The sequence below is a fragment of the Coenobita brevimanus genome, chromosome 6 (genome assembly GCF_032717465.1).
Source record: "Coenobita brevimanus isolate Jiangsu-jjx chromosome 6, ASM3271746v2, whole genome shotgun sequence".
NCBI classification, from domain to species: Eukaryota; Metazoa; Arthropoda; class Malacostraca; order Decapoda; family Coenobitidae; genus Coenobita; species Coenobita brevimanus.
This window is the reverse complement of record NC_136959.1, coordinates 57,426,996-57,443,038: the sequence shown is the minus strand read 5'-3', so window position 1 is coordinate 57,443,038 and position 16,043 is coordinate 57,426,996. Positions and strand designations below refer to the sequence as shown.

General features: G+C 43.4%; 1 protein-coding gene and 2 non-coding genes across 6 annotated transcripts in view; all 3 read left to right on the top strand.

Annotated features, from left to right (window-relative positions):
- Positions 1-4,471: 4,471 nt before the first annotated feature.
- The window catches only part of Fkbp39 (FK506-binding protein 39kD), a 113,749-nt gene continuing 102,177 nt past the window's right edge, over positions 4,472-16,043 (top strand). For 3 of the 4 annotated variants that reach the window (XM_080272439.1, XM_080272435.1, XM_080272427.1), the window contains exons 1-2: positions 4,472-4,568; positions 8,548-8,654. In XM_080272439.1, the coding sequence (XP_080128565.1) occupies positions 4,559-4,568; positions 8,548-8,654 (117 nt within the window). In that variant the 5' untranslated portion in view covers positions 4,472-4,558. The remainder of the gene's footprint in view (positions 4,569-8,547; positions 8,655-16,043) is intronic. The other variant, XM_080272444.1, reaches the window with a different exon arrangement.
- LOC145403304 (5S ribosomal RNA) lies at positions 5,627-5,745 on the top strand. The gene has a single exon (XR_013897971.1). It is a non-coding gene; the product is annotated as a 5S ribosomal RNA (ribosomal RNA).
- On the top strand, positions 15,318-15,436 carry LOC145403307 (5S ribosomal RNA). The gene has a single exon (XR_013897972.1). It is a non-coding gene; the product is annotated as a 5S ribosomal RNA (ribosomal RNA).

Below are 16,043 nucleotides of genomic sequence, written 5' to 3'. Positions count from 1 at the left end.
GGAGGCCACAGTCACCGGGCCCCTGCAGCCGCCCACAGGACACCTGGGTGAGGCCTCTCCCCACCCCGATGCCGACGACCCTTGTCCTTCATCAGGCGCCTGAGTGCGCGTTTCAGGGAGTTGTTCAGCCCCAGCCCTGAGGGCACCACTCCAACCCCCAGCCCTGTTAGTGCAGGGCCTTCACCGCCCCTAGCCCCGGACGAGAGCTGGAGCCCCTATGAGTGATTCTGTGGCTGCTGGATACAGAGGCCACAGGCGGGACTCAGATCCCTTCAGGAGTCAGGCTGTGAGGCCTACCCCCGCCCCTCAAACCATGCCGCCATCCCACTGACAGTGAGTAGTGCAGTGACAGTGCAATAGCAACTAGAAAATCGGGCAGGTATATCCAATAGAATATAAGTCCAAGGCCTAGTAATATGTGCTAATCAAGATCTGGGCAAATAGTGACACAGTGAGAGTAAGAAGAGAGATTTAATAAGAGTGCAGTGATTTCAGTCAATATCAGACTCGGCCTTTATAGTGTAAATCCTCAGCACTACAAGACCAGTGTAATACTTGCCCAGCCTAAGTACAGTTTCTTTTTCCCTCCAGGTGACAGCGAGCTATTCCTCCTGTCTGAAATACTACGAACATTATTTATTGTGCTATTCACCTGCTATCCTGAACTATTGACCAAATAGTATCCTGCGTGATACTATGATACCAGTATATGACTTATAATTACCCAGATTCCTGTTGTTGTGAAATCTACCTGTTCCACAAATAGAATTAGTCAATACACGTGTAAGGTTCTTGCCTTGAGTTTTTGTGTCCTGCCTCTCTTATTTGTCTAAGCTCTGATCTAGAAAGAGAACCCAGCTGCATACTAGACGTTCAAGGGACGGGAAGCTGACCCTTAAACACCTAGCATAACAATATATATATATATATAAAACTCCCTACGTATCACGTGGGTTGGTGGAGGATTAGTGCCCCTCCCTGTAAAACAAATAGCTCTAAGCCCTTAGCCACCCCGGTTGGGATTATGGCATCTGGCCATGAATATATATATATATATATATATATATATATATATATATATATATATATATATATATGCCTGTTACAGGCACATTTTAACCCACTGCATCCCGTTGACGTATATGTACATCCACACGTTTTGTCACTGTCAATCCAGTTGATGTATATAAACGCGAATCAATTGCAAGGACCATAATTTGCACAATTTTTGTGCATGATTTTTGGTACGTATACACGGGACACCTTCCTCTACAAGATGCCAGGCAGGGACAATGCCTTACCCCGCATGACCTCCCCCCCCCCGCATGCCATTGTCTCGGCAATTCACCTGTTGCCAGTGACCTGGCCAATAAAGACATTCAGGGCCAGAATGACTCCCCAATCGATGACAATGTGGAGGACAAAGTTTACGTAGCATTAGAGGAAGAAACAGTCAGAAATGATGATCAGGTAATGTCGCCAAAAATGGTCAGGTATGTTGATGTGTTAGTGAGTGAAACAATGCTTATATTGCCTATATTACTGTTTGAAAGCCAATATACTCTCGTACTACATATAAATTCATACCAAATAAATAAATAAATACCGTTTATTAGTGGTGTGGAATAGTTACCTTCCCATAGAATGCGTTTTCTTTGGAGCCAGCCTGATAGAAAACCCAGTAAGGTAAGGAGGTACTGCTACCTGTATCGAGTATTTCAAACCTCAGGTGAGCGATTTCTCTATGAATTTTCGATGTTTCTCACCAAAAGCGGAGGTTTGAGCCAAAATTTTTTTTTTCCAAAAATGGTCGGGACTGGGGGAAGTCAGTGGTGGAAAAGTGGTCGTGACAGGGGAATGTAAGGGAATGGGAAGGGAACGGTAACTTCCAGCATAAGTCACTCCATGCATATGACACTGGGTGACATGGAGGCAGTTTGTTTGTGGCCATCCCTTACAGGATTAAGGTGTCTGGCAATAGATAGATATGAAATACCACCTGCGACAACATACCACCGGAATGTGGCAATCCCCACCCCAGGGGGAGACCATGGAGGGGCTCCAAAGGCATGCGCACTCCCCAGGCAGTATGGGCCTATGTCCCCGACTACCTTGTGCCCTTATTCCCTGCAATGGACCCAACCAGGAGTATGCAGTATGAGGGCATTACCCTCCAGCTGAACCAGCCCTTGCCAGGTTAGGGGTGGGACTGATTCTTCAGTCACAGACAGCACCCACATGATGGCCATTACCTGCACCTGTGTAGAGACGGCCAGTAGCCGCTCACTAGCTGCATCCCCTCCTTCTGCAGGGACAAGTGACGGCCATTAGCTGCACCTATGGAGAAATGGACACTAGTCGCTCCCCTCCTGCAGCTGCTACAGGGGGTGAGACCTCAGTGACGGCCAGTAGCCCCACCAGCAAGAAGATGACAGCCATTAGCTGCACTGCACCTGCCATCTCCTCTCCTCCCAGGACCTCATTGACGGCCATAAGCTGCACCCGTGAACAGGTGACAGCCATAAGCTGTACTCATTTCACTGTCCACCACAAGGAGAACAGTGCCTTGACGACGGCCACTAGCCACGCCGGAGGACAGGCGATGGCCACTAGCCGCGTCTCCCCTCACAGGACCTCAGTGACGGCCATTAGCTGCACCTGTGGACAGGTGATGGCCATTAGCTGCACCTATGGACAGGTGATGGCCATTAGCTGCACCTGTGGACAGGTGATGGCCATTAGCTGCAACTGTGGACAGGTGATGGCCATTAGCCACACCTTGCCCTCAGTCCTGCCAAGAAGTTGGGCCCCGGTGACGGCCATTAACTGCACCGACAGGATAGGGACAGCCATTAGTCGCCTTACCCCTGTTGCCCTTGGGACCTCAACGGCCACTAGCCGTGTCAGGGAGAGATCACCCACCACCCGTCTCTCACCCCTGTGACTTCACCCTTGTAGGACGTTCCTTGCTTAGCCCACCCTTCCTGTGGCCGAGTGGGATTCCCCTCCTGTTCTCCCTACAGCAGCAGCCCCCAGGAGGAACTACCCTGTCTGGAGGAGGCCTGGCAAGGCCCCATCATGACCCTGGGAATGAGAGCAGTCCAGCCGGGGCCCAGACGAGACCACCCACTGCCAGATTCCCGAAGGCAAGGATGCCGCAGCCCACACCTAATGGCAGCCCAACTCGAGGGAGACCGTAGCACTCAGGCTCCCTGAGACACCCCTCGAACCCCCGGGTGTGACCTCCCCAGCCCCATAAGACGACGACCCGCTCTCCAGGGCAGGTGCTTACAAGTGTGCCTGCTCTCCCTCTTTGGTCCCAGCCCTAGGGACCGAACGTTCCACTGAGGTCTTAATAGAGATGAGCCTCCCTCCATGCCGCCCAGCAGGCCACCCCAAACGATGCAGACCCTGAGGATGGTCCTGTGCCCTCTGAGAGATGGCACACCTGACTGGACCCCTCCCACACCTGGCCGACACCTGTAAGAGCCCAGGATTTCAGTAGCTCTGTGTAAATCCTTCTGTCCCAATATTACCTTGTGACAGTGTACTTTGGGACAGTGTATTGTGTTAGTGTATTGTGTCCCTGTCATTGCATAAACTGTCCTGTCCTGTGACTGACTGTACCCAGTGTATTTTGTCTTTGTTATATTTGCATTGTATCTGTTTGTTCCTGAATTTGAAATAATACATGTGTAAGGTTGTTGCCAAAGAGTTTTAATGTCCTGCTCCTCTCGTAGTGTATTCTACAGTAGTTCCGGTCTCGAAAGAGAACTCTGGCTCAATAGCTAGTGTTTCTAGGACGAGAAGTCGACCTAAAAACACCTAGCAGAACAAGATAGTGCCCAGGGGAGGCTGTGTGAGGGACTGTGTTGGCAGGGTACTAAGCATACCGCCCTGCGCCTATTGGCTCATCCGGGGTTCTTCCCCATTATTAACTTTTGAAAATGCCCAGCTTCGTCCATATTGAGGACACTGGGCGGAAATGGGTAGGCCTACTGTACGAAGTTTTAGTTATGAAGGAATGGGTCTTCTTGGCTACGTTAGTCTGTTCACTTTAACTTGGCTCTGATTTTCGTCATTATGAAGCCTATTTCCCGTAGTTCTGTGACTGAATAAGGCAGTTAAATCACTTCACTCTACATGCGGTCAAACTAAAGTGGGTAAATAAAAGTTTTTCTGGGAATACTGGTGACACAGAGGATAGAAACTTCAAATGAATCAAGAAAAAAAACGGCATTTTACCTTGAAAACATTAATTTTAAAAGAAAATCGCCATGAGGAGAAACAATCATATTCCGGAATTTTGGGTAGCTTCCGCCTTACAAGGCAACCCTCATTAAGTCGCATTGGGTATATTTCACATCTTGCACAAAATATTTTAGTCATACTGTAGAATATAATGTGTTTTAAGTGAAATATTTGTACAATACCAAAATTTAAAATGAAATTAGAACCAGAAGAAGGAGTCCGGCGGTAAACACAAGAGGATAGAATCGACAAAACAGCTGATCGCTTTTGCTTGTTGGTTGTGCACGTGTTCCTTCTAGTAGCCAACATGTTTTGGGGTAAGTTCTGCATATCGTTTAATGTTTAATGCTTCCATATGACTCCCCAAACTATTCTGATCATGATAGTTTCCTGATTTTACGAAAATCGTGCGTCGAATGGCAAAGTAATGGATTGTCTTAAAAGTTCTAGGACTTGAGAATTTTCTTGTGGTGCAGTACAAAACATTTAAAGAAGTGTTTGTATTGTTGACTCCTAGTATAGGTAAGTAATAACGGCTGAGTACCAGAGCAGAAGAAGCATCCACAGTGAAGCAGGCTAAATCCTCAGTCAGTCATTGGTCATTTCATCTGGTACGACCTAATTGCTATATATATGAGGACAGGCGGTATTTCCCAATCTCCCACTGGGAAAAAAGTTTGCGGGTGGGGGCTACATTATTATGCTTCATACTATGTATAACGCAGATTGTACAAAAGATCCAGTATCGTGTTCCAGTTTGTTTGCCAAGCTTTAATTTATGTGACTTCTGTATGTGTGTCTTGTCTGATGAACATAAACATGTGCTGTGTGATCAGACCTATCTTCACCATCCTATGATCATGTAATTACTATCAAACATTCTTAACCCGTGGATTGCGAGCCACCGCTCAGGCTGGGTAGTGTCTTGTTGCGAGCCACAGCTCAGGCTGTGCTGGCCGTGAATCAGCGCTAACTACTCCACCGCTGCACAAACTTATGCATGGCACTACACAAAGATGGAGAGTTTATTTTTTTCTCTCTCTCTCTCCAGATGATGCCCTGGATGTTTATCTTCATGTTTATTATAAACAAACACAAAAAATCACTACTCCCCTAAGCAAACTTACGCATGGCCTTATGCACACTTTTTTTTCTTTTTACCAGATTATGCCATGGATGTTTATTTTCAAATTTATATATTTTTTTTTTTTTTCTGCACCACGGGGTGGGATAAAAAAAGGTAATTGCGCAATCCATGGGTTAATGCATGATACATTTTTTGGCACAGTTTTTACCTAGTGCACATACTGTACTAGTTTGTACATTGTGAGGTTAGGTGTAAACACAGGGGAGTCTGTGTGTATATATATATATATATAACGGCCATACCACGTTGAGTACACCGCTTCCCATCCGATCAGCGAAATTAAGCAACGTTGGGTCTGGTTAGTACTTGGATGGGTGACCACCTGGGAACACCAGATGCTGTTGGCATCCCTACATGTCAAGTGGGGTTGGTGGAGGATTAGTGCCCCTCCCTGTAAAACAATTAACTCTAAGCCATTGGCCACCCCGTCTGGGATACATGGCGTCTGGCAATGAATGAATGAATATATATATATATATATATATATATATATATTGGCACACACACAGAAAGAGTGCTTACATAACGCAGGAATATTGTCTCTGGAAGGTCCCGCTTTGTGAAAATTCCGCATTATAGGGCCATATGTTTACATGTTAAAGGGTTTTGTGGTATATAAGCCAGCTGAAAGTTCATCTTTTGAGGCAATTTTCATTTTTTAATTTTTTTTTTAAATTTTCGGGACATTTACCTACCTGATAAAGATTTCATTACACACCAACACTTGAGGATTCCTCACCTTGAATGGAAGTGGTTGTGGGCATGCTGGTAGGAGGTGGAGTGGAGTTCCGTGGCAAAAAAAAAAAAAAAAAAAAAAAAAAAAAAATCACAGAGCATGCCTGCAGCAGTAGGCTCAACTGGGGCAGGAATGCCTCGGTGGACCCTGTCGACACCCCACGCAGACTTGTGACGGCAGTATGTCAAAGGTTGATGCAACCCGCACTGTGACTACCACTGGCCGTATTGTCTGTTCCCATTGCATTATTGCCCTAGTTTGGTGCATTATGACTGTTTGACACAGTTTTTGGGCCTCTGGCTGCCTTATGTCTATCATTGCTGCTTATTATGGTGTTAAAAATATGGGCAACTTCCTCCGCCCGCATAATGTCTGTCATTTTCACGTTTCGACAATATTTAGACATCAGATTTTTTCCTCCCACGTAATGTGAGGTTCCCACTATAGAATCACATGTTATGTGGGTGCACGCTATGTACCGATATATATATATGTGTATATATATATATATATATATATATGCAGTGTACTGTATATATATATATATATATATATATATATATATATATACTGTAATAAGACGCCACAAGGAGGGGCAGGGAGTCTCGGAGATTGGGTGAGCTTTAATCCTTGCACCATCAACTGTTGGGACTGTGACAAAGAAAAAGGAAATGTACAAGAAGATGGCCACCTCCTTCTCTTCATCTTCAGCTGCCTGCCAAGCCACGAGGACCTGCAGCTTTTGTATGGACTAAGCACCATATCAACGACACGAATCTCCAGCTGCAGCACAGGTCTGTATTTAACTGTACAGTGAACTAATGCTACAGTAATTAGTTGTATGTTTTATTTTTTTATGTCTGTACAATAGTATAGTACTGTACATATGTGTATTGCATACTTCTGAATAGGAGGGGTAAAGTTTTAGCGGCGGGTCCAATGGGGTCCTGGAACGCATCCCCCCCTTTATATGTATACAGTATTTCAATGGGGAAAATCATTCCGATATACGAAATTTCGAATTACGAAAGTTTTTTTTGGTTCCTATCCCTTTCGTATTTCGAGGACTCTCTCTCTCTCTCTCTCTCTGTATATGTATACAGTGGGGCACCAACTTTCGCTACAGCAGGATTCGCGGAATCCACTTTCGCGGCATGCACCAAATATTCCCTAACTTCCACTTTCGCTTGAAAAAAATCGATTTTCGTGCACAAATTTTGGGTTTGGGACAATATTTTGAACTTTGAATTTCCTGCACCGCCCGCCCGCAACTCACCGCCATCTTGAATGACGTCATGTCAACACTCTGTCCACCCATTCCCGCCATTGTGTACGAGCGTGCTAGTTCCATTGTGTTGGATTCTCACGGTTCAATGGCCTCTACTATACCTGGTAGTGTGGGGAAAGGGCCTGGTGGTGTGGGGGGAGAGCCTGGTGGTGTGGGGGGAGGGCCGGGAGGCAGTGGTGGTGATAAAAAGTGGCCGGGACATTCATAAGTCGGGAGGAAAGGCTCGGATACTTACCCCCAACATCCATTAAACACCTCAACCTGGTCTCTGTGGTATGTTTCTCCTCATATAATGTGTACTGTAGGTACAGTTTTTATTGTTTGTATCTCACAATGCAATGTACAATAGTGATTTGATGTACTGTATTGCAAGTGAAAATGAAAATCTGATGTTACTTTAGGATAACCGGGAACCAATTAGCCTTTTTGCCATAAAGACAATGCCCCAATTTTCGCTAATTCCACTTTCGCGCATTATTTTTGGACCCAATTAGGCGCGAAAATTGGTGCCCCACTGTATATATAAAAGCCAACTGAGGTTCAGCCAGTAGCATACTTGTGATGTAAGTGCTTCAAGTCAAGGGACTGAACCTACAGTAGCAAGTACTGTATAAAATATTCAGTACATTATCAGATTGAATGGGATAAAGTGTCTTGGGAAAAGGTAAAGGCAAGTGGAATAGGGTGCATAACTACTGTGCTTATCTATAAATTAGACCTTTCAGCCTGTGTTGGGCTATTCACACCAGGTTCATCTGAACATATTGCAGGCTGAAGTTTCCCTTCTGCAGTCCACTATCCGCTCTTTTGGGTGATAGAGAAAGAGTTGAGAGATGCTTGTATAATGGCTGTATCAACACTGCCACATGGCATCCCTCTCAAGCATTTTGGGATGCAAGGACATTTCATCATCTAGGTTACCACGGTTATCTTCCTAAGATATTACCTTAGATATTCATTTTACCTGCCTACCCACAAAGGATGGATACACACTAGTCCAGTAGCACCAGCTGCCTGCACCGGGATTGAAACTGGCACTGTAGGCTGGTAGCCTAGTAGTTAGCAGTGCTAACTTTTTAATTTTATCAGATGGAATTTTGTCGAAGTTTACCTTTAATGTTTCAGGGTTGGTTCTGGAGCCTGGAAAGCGGTATACTAAGGTTGTAGACAACAGTTTCCACATATCTGCCGCTGTTTTGGATACAACTGCTTCGGATAAGGATATTGTTCGGGTGAGTATAAACTAGTTATGCACTGTATATGTATATACTGTAGTATCATGTTAACTTAGTATAGGTAGCTTGTACACTACAGTATTGGTCAGAAAAGAGATCAGAAATAGACACTTGTCAGAGTTTGGTGTGCCACACTGTTAGATGGCATATTACGGGAAAAGACTTTCACTATTCTCAGTCTTGCTGGTCAGTTAATAATCTCCAGTAACAGGCTTGTTTTGCAGTGTGAGTAGTAAGCCTTTCAGTGGTTGAAAAACAATTTGGTAGAGCTTCTTATGTCCATTACACTACAGCTGTTCTCAAGACTCCTCAAAATGCTTGCATGCTGGATATGGTGTTTTTCTGCTGTTAACTCTTGCAGAGCTGTAGTCCTGATACAAGACACAGTGAAGGCTTTGCACAGGCCATGCTGCAAGCCTCATGTGAGGTACAGCTTACATTTGTTATGAAACAAGTGGCTCATGGGAAGTAAACTACCTTACTAAGAATCAGCCTGGTGGGGGAGGGGATGACATTGACTGGAAGGCAGTAAAAGTGGTTCTTAAAAAAAAAAAAAAAAAAAAAAAAAATATGTTTAAAGCTGCCAGGGTATGTTGGGTTTAAAAGACTGGCATCATACGGTATGCAGAATGAAAGGGATGAGGAAGACATTTGCAGAGTTGACCTGTTATTTACAGTACATGAAGAACCGTTTGTACCAGTAATGTGCACCTGTGATTTTGCAGATGATGTAAAAAAAAAAAAAAAAAAAAAAAAATTAACAAGGTTTAGAACAAAACCAAAGAGCTTTGGGCCTACCTGGAGCCTGAGCTGATACAATACCTTCTTCCCCGAGAAGCATGGCTTAGGATATGCTTTTCAAGGCTAGTCTACACCAATAGCTGAGGCAAGCATTATTTGTATTGTAGTCTATGATGAAAAATAAAACAACAAAACTCAGCCATGGTCCAAGGCTAGAGAAGCCCATATGTCTGTTTTGGGTCTTCAGCTGTTGCTACTGTTTACCACTGTCGACAAGCTCAGGCTGCATCTGACAGGGTGGGTGATTGTGTTCTTTGGTACATCATAGCAAATTGTTATACTTATTTTAAAAATAATTTTTACCACCAAAAGGCACAAAAAAATTATCCTAAATGGTAGTTTATTCAATAATGAGATGAGGATGAAAAGGTTGTAGGTCTGAGATACTGAAACAGTATGAAGAAACAAGCAAGTTATGACCATTGTGTGATGTTTCTGATCATACTGTTGCATATGTTAGGCCAAATGTTAGATCTAGCCTAATTAGTCACATGCTGGGCACATACTTGATTTTTTCAGTAACACCATGTTCTCCTACTGTACGGTATATAAATTTATATAAAATAGTCCCTCATTTATCCGGACGCTCAGTATCTGGACATGTTCATTATCTGGATGCAGGGCCTTGGCTCTATTAAACCATTATCTGAATTTACTCACTATTAACCAAGCATAAAAGTCCCCGAGAACTTCGGCCGGTCAGCCGACATGTTCAAACATTTGGTATCGTGGCCACTGGGCTCAAGCTGTGAGCGGGAAGTAGTCTGTAACCCACGCCCAGAGCTAAAATGTATGTCTGCCTCTGTACTGAGTGGTCAAAGCTGTGCACTCGTCCGATCACTCCCAATGAACCTCTAGCACACAAGTACTGTAATATGCCTGTAACCCGCAAGCGGTGTCAAAATGTCCGTATGCATCCCCACCGTATGTCCAGTGTCGCGTGGTCATCAGGTTTAGTCTTTCCCAACCGCCACCACCATCGAATACAGACCACAAGCCAAGTGTACATGTTCTGTGACAGAGGCCGTCCACCTGTTTACCAAACATCGAAAGTGCTCCGGTCACTGTGAGTTGTGTTTCTGCATGGCCACTTGGTGTCTGACAGACCGCAAGCCACGAGTAGATACAGGTATACCCTGGTTTAACGATGCAGTTGGTTAAGTAAAAACCCATTGTTGGGCGGGGTACTGTATCTCGGGGTAGATTTTTGAGCCTTTGGTTTTCCCCCAGCCAAGTATTAAACTCACCCAAATGAATCCAAAAACAAGTTTAAAGCCAGTCTAATTGGCCTAACAGCTGTAAAAGGAGCTAACCTAAGACTAACACCTGTAAATAACTCACTAAAACCAACAAATAAATTCTGAAAATCATCTGATATAAGTCTGGAAAAAATCAAGCTTAGTAAACTGTACCCCTAAATGACAGTGTTCACCCCACCTATGGCTGAAACACATTAAGTCTAAAAACAATTTATAATCAAACCAAACACACGATTTTATTTAAAAAATATCATCAGAATTGGTTTTAAAAAATCAACTGGGGTTTTGTCCATCGTGGGGTATGGTGGTATTCCTACTCCCATCGTTAAGCCAGGGCATCGCATCTAGGGTTGAGGTATACCTGTATACAGTACGGTAATCCCTTTAATATCTGGATGCCCAATAACCGGACTCCCCAATGTCCGGACACTTTGAGCCTGGGCCTTCGGAACCCAAAAGTGGCCAAAAAACATTAAAAAACAAACAAAAATCCTACATTTTTTTCAACCATACTTTGATCTTGGCACGCAGCGCTGAACAGCTGTGTTTACATACGGCCGCTTGCTTCCTTCCCTCCCCAGTTACCACCTAACTACCATCTCAACAAGACGCTCATTGCAGCGGATGCCGCACGTGCTTGTTTTTGTGAATAAACCGTGTATAAACTGTAATACTTTGCCACTAGACCACATGGGAATTTAATGTTGTGCAGTGTTAAGAAATTAGAGTTCAGAGTACAAAGGATTAAGTACAGAGTTCAAACTGGTGGTTGCAACTGGCATGGTGGAAGTAAGAACAGAATGTGCAGTGTTAAACAATTATAATTCACAGTGCAGAGGATTAAGTGCTGCACAACACTGGAGCATTTTCACCACTGCCAGAGCCTTAGAGGAGGCGGACATGTTGCAAGTACCCTGTACATTGCTAAATATTTTCCATACTTCTAATTCCTCATTCTCTGGTTCCTTTTCATTACTTTATGCTTTCTGTCCCATATTTGTGTGAACAGGGTGCTGTGCATGAGGGTCTTAAATAGGTGCTGTGCATGTCTGGTAGGGAGTTATGTAGGTGGTTTTCTGAGTTAGGCTGGGTTAGGGTCCATAAGTACCAGTCCAGGAGGCAGGGCCCCTGTATCCGGACAAACCCACTTTCTGGACATGCCTTTGGCTTTGTTACATCGGATATTGGAGGGATTACTGTACTTTAAAAGCTCATGTCTGCCTGTTGACAGAAGGGTGAGAATCCTGTCCAAGCCTCTCTCCCCCTCCTCTCCTGTCTCTCCTCCATACCCTGCTAGCTCCCCACTTCACTCCCTCTCTCCTTGCCCTCCTCTGCGGTGAGAACACTGACTTGTGAATTTTCAAAGTTTTTTGTGATTGACAACTATTGGTTCTGTCAAAATTCTGCAAAATCCACGAGAAAGGTCATGAAATTTTGCATCTAGATGTGCTTACTGGTAGGTGCTGGCAAAATTTTGCACTAGGATGGTGGGAAGTTATTTGAAGGTACGTTTTACTCCTGAACACTTTATTCTCACTGCATTTCTGCACTTTTACTTATCAGTTCCCAGTAAAGTTTTTGAGACACTAATTAACAAACACATAGTCAAGCATCTAGAAATCAGTAAATTAATCAATGAGTGGCAGTATGGATTTAGACAAGAACATTCAACTGTAGACATTCTTTGCCTTCTTACCCATCAGATTAACAAAACAATAGACCAACATGGTAAAACACACACAGTACCACTTGATATTTCAAAAGCATTATGACACCATGCCTTATTGTCTAAGATGTCACACTATGGCCTTGCATCACTGGTTCCTCTAATTTCTGCTTACCGTCATCATAGAAAAGTATGGGTCATGGTAGATGGAATTTATTCTCAGTTTCATTCCATAAATCCTGGTGTACCTCAGGGATCAGTTTTGGTGCCTACCCTGTTTCTCATTCATATAAATGACCTGCTATCTGTCACTCACAACCTGATACACTCTTATGCTGATGACTAGACCCTTCATAGTGCTTTCACATTTAGTACCTCCTTTACACAATTTGATATTACAAATTCCCAAATAAACACAGCAATTTCTCTGAACCAAGACCTTTCTAAAAGTAATCAATGGGGACAAAGAAATCTCGTTTCATTTAATGCTCAGAAAACTAAATTCATTAATTTCTCCAACAGAAAGAATCCCTCAAACTCTCACATAATTTTAAATGATGTCAGTATTCCCATGTCCACTACAATTGATATCCTAGGTGTTACTCTAAACCCCAACCTAAGCTGGACAGCTTATGTTAAATCTCTTGCTAAAAATGCTTCTAAAAAATTGGGACTTATGTACAGAGTTCGTGAGTTCTTCACTGACGAGCAGATGGCCCAGTACAGTAATCCCTCGTACTATCCGTACGCCCACTTTCCGGACACCCCACTTACCGGACACCCCACTTACCGGACATTGTGGGCCTGGACCTTCAGAACCCAAAAATGGCCAAAAAAAGGAAAAAATTCCCCCCAAATCCGAATTTTTTCCCACCCGTATTTTGAAATTGCCACGCAACGCTGAACAGCTGTTTACACCACAGCCCCTTCACCCCTTCCTTCCTCCCCCCTCCCCTTTTAGGGTTGCCATTTGGTATTTTTCATTACCAAATGTGGGCCAATTTTGTAATGAAAAATTTGTTTGGTAATGAATCAGAATAATGCATTACCAAATGGATTTTTCACATGTATGGGGATACACAGAATGGAGATGGTGGATTGTCCGCTCTCTCTGATTAATCTGCTAGCCTACATAGCATGAAAATAATCAACATGCTGTTAATTATAAGGAGAGTGATTAATATTCCACTTGTATATATAATTAGTGAAGAATAAATGCGTGCCTTGAATTTGGTAATGAAAAGTTAAATTTGGTACAGTATTGAAAATTGAGGAGTTTGGAAATGTGGCCGAGTTCTGATCTGGCAACCCTGCTCCTCCCTCACCACCAGTTACCGCTTAACTGTCATCACGAGTGGATGCTTATCACAGTGGATGCTGCACGTGCTCGTTTTTGTGAATAAACTGCAATACCTCGCCACTAGACCACACGGGAATTTACAGTGTTGTGCAGTATTAAGAAATTAGAATTTAGAGTGCAAAGGATTAACCATGGAGTGCAAACTGGCAGTTGAAACTGGCGTTGTGCAATTAAGAGCAGAATGTGCAGTGTTAAACAATTATAACTCACAGTGCAGAGAATTACTGTAAGTGCAGCACAACACTAGATTACTGTACGTGCTTCAAGGCATTTTCACCACTGCCAAAGCCTTAGAGAAGGCGGCCACAGACATGCTGTAAGTACCCTGTACACTGCTGTTTTCCATAACCACTTCTAATTCCTCATTTTCTGGTTCCTTTTCATTTATTTCATGCTTTATGTCCATTATTGGTGTGAATAGGGTCTTAAATAGGTTTAAATAGGTGCTATGCATGTCTGGTAGGGAGTTGTTTAGGTGGCTTTCAAAGTTAGGCTGGGTTAGGGTCCTTAAGTTCAAGTCCGGGAGGCTGGGGCCCACTATCCAGACGGGACCACTTTCTGGACATGCCTTTAGCTCTGTTACGTTGGATAGTGGAGGGAATACTGTATACAAAAGTCATGTGCATTCTCAGATCAAATACTGTTCGCCACTATGGAGTGGATGTGGAGCGGTTGCATTGAGGCAGTTGGACAAAATTCAAAATAAATCCATTAGATTAGTCAATAATCCTGCCATTACTCAGGACCTTCCTCCATTATCAGTACGTAGAGATGTTGCTTCTTTAGCATTATTTTATCGATATTTTTACCATAAGTGCTCTGACGAACTGGCTTCAGCTGTGCCTCTCCTTCGCATCTTCTCCCGAAATACTTAGGCCGCTGGGAGCGCTCATGAACTCACACTCTCTCCCCCGCAGTGCAGAACCTCTGCTTATCAAAATTCATTTATCCCCAGAACTACGACTCTCTGGAATTCACTTCTTTGGAGTTGCTTCCCACAAAAACAGAATCCACTTCAATTTAAATCCAGTTGTTATAAATATTTTATGAATGGAGGATGCCTTTAGGCACATGGACTTATTTTTTTTCCTTTGTTTTTCCTTCCTCCATTCATTATTTCTATATGAAAAAAAAAAAAAAGCTTATCCTTTAGTATAAACACCAGCGAAGATGATGGCATACCATTTATGCCAATGTAACCAATTTCTATCTATCTATTGCCAGACGCCATAATCCCTTAAGGGGTGGCCATTTGACTTTGAGTTATTGGTTTTATGGGGAGGGGCACTAACCCTCCACCAACCTACTTGTTGACACGTAGGGAGCATGTATGGGTTGGTTATGTGGTTACCACCCAGCGTTGTAAATGGTTTCTTGACTTACAGGAAACCATTTGGCTTGTCACTCAATGTAAAGCCACCTGTAAAGGAAAGAAGAGCAATAAGAAGTGACAGGAAAGATGGTAGATATAGGAAGAGAGGAGGGCAGGCACAGAAAAAGAATGATAAAGGATAAGGAAGAAGTAGGCAGCACTACATCAAGTGAGTGGATGATGGTTGCCACCACCTAATTTCTGGAACGGCCATACCACGTTGAGTACACCGCTTCCCGTCCGATCAGCGAAGTTAAGCAACGTTGGGTCTGGTTAGTACTTGGATGGGTGACCGCCTGGGAACACCAGATGCTGTTGGCATCCTTACGTGTTAAGTGGGGTTGGTGGAGGATTAGTGCCCCTCCCTGTAAAACAATTAACTCTAAGCCCTTGGCCACCCCGTTTGGGATACATGGCGTCTGGCAATGAATGAATGAAATGAATATTTGGCCATAGAATTTTTTTTGAGTCCTGGGAGCAGTCATTCGTCACAGATAACTGATTTTCAAACGGTCTATTTTTTTTTATTTTTTTTTATGCATTGTTTTCTTCATGTTTAGCATTAATATGTGTGTTTTGATGTCTCAATATGACAGAATGACTAGAAAACTGCCAAAATTAGGAGGGGTACTGTACATACAGTAGTGAACAGCTTGGGTGTTTTTGGTTTTCATTTTTTTTTTTCATGGTTTTCTTGGTGTTTAGCATTATTTTGGATATTCCTATGTGTGTTTTGATGTCTAAATATGGCAGATTCACCTGAAAACAGTGCCAAGATTAGGAAGGGTACTGTACATACAGTAGTGTATAGGTTGTGTGTGTGTGTGTGTGTGTGTGTGTGTGTGTGTGTGTGTGTGTGTGTTTTTTTTTTTAAGCATTATTTTGGATATACCTATATGTATTTTGATGTCTACTTATGGCAGAATGA